The sequence below is a fragment of the Cyanistes caeruleus genome, chromosome 13 (genome assembly GCF_971803275.1).
Source record: "Cyanistes caeruleus chromosome 13, bCyaCae1.hap1.1, whole genome shotgun sequence".
Taxonomy (NCBI): domain Eukaryota; kingdom Metazoa; phylum Chordata; class Aves; order Passeriformes; family Paridae; genus Cyanistes; species Cyanistes caeruleus.
Window position 1 is genome coordinate 13,249,805 of NC_141713.1, and position 4,922 is coordinate 13,254,726.

Genomic DNA, 4,922 nt, shown 5'->3' on the forward strand with positions numbered 1-4,922 from the left:
TTTCTAAAATTTGTCAAGGTTGCCAATCAGACATGGTCATGATAAATAGTAGCAATCCTTTAAAATACTAAGACAGCAAAAAACTCCAAGTATATGTAATTCTCTGCTAATTCAGAAGTTATTTTACATATTTTTTCTGCTATAATAAATTATCTAACTGCAAAAACCATGCATTTTGCAGTAACTGCTCCAATCTCCTGTGGGTTTAGAAGTCTAAAAACTGCTGTATTTTTAAGATACAAAGTAGTAGTCAATCCTGTTTAATTAATGTAGTGTAGATCAGTTCTAGACTTGTTTAAAAGCAATTTCCTGTGCACACAGGCTTGAAATATGTAGTAGTTTAACTACTGTGCCGCTGAACTCTCATTACTCTTTTGGTCTAGAGAAAGTTTTCTGTATAGCTGAGAGAGCACAAGTGTAATTTTGGGGCTTTTATTGCTCTTTCTGTTGTTGCAGTGTAGATGATGGTAGACCTGAGGTATGATACATGCTTCCCCAAACTCCTTAGATTATCAAATTTTTGTAAACTCATTAATCCCCCAGGGTACTTTTTATATGTGCCTAGGGAAAGATTCTTACCCCCCTTTCACAATTTACCTGAAATATGGTAACTACTTTGTTATTTTTACATTTTGTTCTTTTGGCATTCAGTCTCTGTAAATATTACTGCTGCAGCACCCACCTAAGGCAGTAACTAAATTCTTTCCAGCAATCCAACTGTTTTCTGTCCAGTTGATCTAATAAATGCTATCACCTCTCTCATCTCTTTTTCACCACTGGTGTACATTCCTTCCTTTGTATTCTCTCACTTGTTCAGCTGAGCTCTAATGTTAGATTACCGGTCTGGGAAACACAGAAGTTGTACTCTTACTCTTTTAAAGCTTTTGTGCAGGGGTTTATCATGTGCCTTGAAGAAGGGCTTGATGTTAAGTACACCTTCTCTCAAAACTGATTTTTGGAGAGATGTTGCAGAGCTTCCTAAAGAAAGCAGTGCTGCCTACACTGCTGCTGGGAGGACAGAAGGCCCTGGTGAGGGTTACTCAGAGGCCATCACAGCCCCACTGACACTCAAGTGCCTCTATCATGGCAGAACAGTGGGGAAAATCCAGAAACTGAAATAGGATGCAATTTTAAAACACAGTGGTTTATCCTGCACCCTCTTTGAGAAACATTATATGAGAAAACTAATCCAGCTTTGACTTAATGTGTTGAAGAAATGGCAGAAACCTTGCCTAGTTACAAAATAAAACATTTATTTCAGGCATTTTTAAGATTAAAAATTTTGATTTGAATATCTTTAACAATATACCCTCACTGGATGACTTGTAAAAAAGTCCTTGATAAGATATTATGTGTGACAGTAAATGTCAAAAATCCCTAAAAGAATTCTTAGAATTCTTTCATTAAATGATCTGATCAGCTGATAAGTAATTTGCGTTTTATGTAGACTATTTTTTTTTGGTCATTAAGTGCTTGAAAGACTATATTCCAAAGCTTTTCATACTAATGCAGAATAAAATACGTAGCACAAAAGATTTAGTAGACTTTATTCACAGCTCCATCATATTGATGTAGGACAAAGAGGTCAATTAGTATGTATTTCCTGGATAAATGATGTGGAAGTCTTGAATAAGCACCACAGAACAGGTGTAGAATTGAGAAAATAGAACAATTACTCAGAAATGAGGTAGTCTGAGGGCTGCCTCATTATCAGTAAGCCCCCTCTCTACCTTGATTTGGTTAAAGGAATCTTTCTGTGCCCGTTACTAAAAATATGATACTTTAAAGAAAAAGTCTATTTCTTTTTCATAAAACACGAGATGTGTTCTTTCTGTCAGAATTGTTTATTTCTTTTATTTTGTATGTTATCTATATGCCCTGATCTTTAGTCTCATTATTCTGTTCCTCAGCTTGGTCTCTTTCTCTCACTTACTGCACTGTGAAATACTGTCAGCAGGGTCAACTGCTTTGATTAGTGCCATAACACTCAATGAACTTTTCTGCGAGATTAAATAGTTACTACCCTCAGCCTTCTTCAGTAGGCTGCTTTAACTTCTTGGTGGTAATTTCATGTAGTAATCTCTGAGGCAAAGAGGTGAAAGGAGCAGGTGGGAAGAAACAGCTGGGAACATGAGACACCATTCCAAAATCTGCCACAGAGTGGACAAAGTGATATTTTTTTCTCTTTTTCTGACTGATCATGCAACGTTTTTCAGTCAGTCCTGTGGTTTTACATGATCAGCTTCACAATTACTCCAAGGGAATTGTAAAAAAAAACAAAGATGACAAAGATCCTTTTTCAAGATTTCAAAGGAGAAGGGGATATTTAAACAGTAGAATGTCTTTGAGACAGATTCTATCTGCAGGCCAAAGAAGTTCATAGACTCTTCAGCTTTCAAAGGTGAGCCTTTTTGTAAATGTGTTGTTGATACAATATTTGTTAGAACACTGTTATTCATAATGCTTTTATTGGGTTTGTCCTTTGCTTCAAATAGGAGTTGGAGAATCTAAAGCGAGCCCAAAAGCAGGCTGCAACCACTCAGAGTGCAACAGAGGTTCGTTTAAACAGAGCCTTGGAAGAAGTGGAAAAGTATAAAGTGGAGCTGAATAAACTGAAGCAAAGCAACAAGGTACTATGGCTTAGGAAAACAATTTCCAGTCTGTAATCACTCAGTAATGCTAGAATAAGACAAAAGGCTTGATGGGCTTTGGAATCTTTGTATCAGGCAGCCTCAAAATTAACTTGGAGCAAGTCACAAAAGGCCTCAATAAGTTACCTTAGAGGATACTGCTGCAGCCTCTGCAGAAAAAAAAGATGTACAGAATGAAGTTAAAACCTTTCTGATTTTCCTCATTTGTGTGAAAGTGAGACATGTTTAGAAAGGGGGAGAAGTACATATACACACTTAATACATACAGAGGCAAACCACAGCTCTTATTGGCATGATTTTCTTTTATTTTTATACTTTAATGTGGGAGTATTTTGATTAATCCTATTTCTTTTCAGAGTGTGGCTACTGTTTGTCATTTTCTTATGTAATGCCAGGTTTCATTGGTTAAAGCACCATTTTCATAATTAATACATTTCTCTTTGTCTTCCCTTGATAGGATGTAGCAAACCAAGAACTCAAAATGATCGAAGAATTAAAAACAGAAAACAAGAAACTGCAGAAACAAAAAGGAGAGCTAATTACAGGTTTTAAAAAGCAGTTAAAGTTAATTGATATTTTGAAGAGACAAAAGGTAAGGAGCAGACTATGGATATATTTCAGTTAACAACCTCCAGCTAAATGTGTCTGCTGTCCAGTAAAGTAATCCTGAAAACTGTGAGTTTACATGGAAGGAAATTAAACTGAGAGGACTGTATACTAAGAGATATTGCCCAAATCAAATGATTTTCCACTTACTAGTTCCATCACACTTTTCACTTAAAATATTTGGGATGTGTGCAGTCATTTCTATCAGTTTTCCTTCTGAGGCTGCATGAGACATGTAGAGCTATGGCCTGGGCAGGACCTTAACACCACAGAGTGGGTCACTTCCAATTGCTTACTCTGCTGAATCTTGTGGAATTCATTTTGGGATGAAGTCAATGCACTTCTTGCACTCTCAAACCAAAGCTGTAAGACAGCTAAAATAAGCAATGTATGGTGGCTTGAGCAGAACCCCCTTTAAGAAGGGCCAGCCTTAGAGATAAGGAAGTAGAACATTGTATTTACCCTTTGGGTACTCAGTGATCACCAGACATTTAGTAAACACTTTTGAAGCTGTTGAGCCCCTAGAGGAAGAATAGTTCTGTATGAAGTGGCAACTTCAGGATGCAAAATACACAAACTTATCCTAAGAACTGGGAATTGCAATATGAAACTATACCCTTGAATCTGGAATAACCTCCCCAACACAGGGCAAAGGAGGACAGGTAAGTGGTATAATAGGAAGTGGGGCTGCTTATGTATTTCCAGTGCAAGAGAATTTTTCTGGCAGGAACAGGATGCAGAGGAGATCCTGGGGATTCACCTAATAGCAACAGTGCTAGCTTAGTTTTCAGCTGGCCCTTCTAGCTCTGCAAGTTTATTTTGAGAATAAAAACCACACAGCATTTGCTCAAAATATGTTCTCCCAGGTGAGGTAGCTCATTGTCCTCTGGAACATGAATTCACTGAAAGGGATGTCACAGAGCAGCATTTCTGTTTGACTGGGAACCAAACCCATGGTCTCAGACAAATGCCACAAACTGCATTAAATACATATCTAATAATTACAAATATATCAGAATACAAAATAAATAAATACAAAAGTATCTGAACTGCAGATAGGCCAGAAAGCCACTTACCTTTTCTTACAAAAAGTATTACTCACAGAAGGAGGATGCTGTGAGTTGTCCTTTCGGAAGAGACTGTGACTGGAGGGACGTGTAAGAGACTGGGGCTAACACTGCCCCTTGCAGCTTCTGGCAGAAGGCACTGGGGAAGGGCAGCTGAAGCTCACATGTGCCCAGTATTCACAGTCAATGGAAGGACTTCAAGTCTTTTTCAAATAGGTCTTTTGTTGAATGAATTAGAAAAACCTGATTTGGGCTATTTGTGTGACAGGTTCAGATGCACAGAACAGACAGAGCCTGAAGAATGACAGAGGGGAAAAAATTTTCCAAAGACATTAAACATCAGGAGTGGGATGATTTGCTCTGTAATACCTTTAATGTAAATTGTATATTGATCAGCTTGAAAGAACATGGACCGGTTTTCTTATATGTGTTCTTCAGAAGTCACAAGAGTTGTCAGATTTTCAGGAATTTTTGTGCTTTATTAAAACCCATAAAATATCCCAGTTTTTTTTTTTTTTAATAAAAATCCAAGGATTTTGTATTGGTCATTCACACTATTTTACCTTCTGCTCTCTTCTGTTTTTTGGGTTTTTTTTAG

General features: G+C 37.3%; 1 protein-coding gene across 14 annotated transcripts in view; it reads left to right on the forward strand.

Annotated features, from left to right (window-relative positions):
• The window catches only part of TEX9 (testis expressed 9), a 48,127-nt gene that overhangs the window by 41,722 nt on the left and 1,483 nt on the right, over window positions 1-4,922 (forward strand). For all 14 annotated transcript variants that reach the window (XM_086849052.1, XM_023934068.2, XM_086849049.1 and 11 more), the window contains 2 exons: window positions 2,496-2,630; window positions 3,109-3,243. In XM_086849052.1, the coding sequence (XP_086705178.1) occupies window positions 2,496-2,630; window positions 3,109-3,243 (270 nt within the window). The remainder of the gene's footprint in view (window positions 1-2,495; window positions 2,631-3,108; window positions 3,244-4,922) is intronic.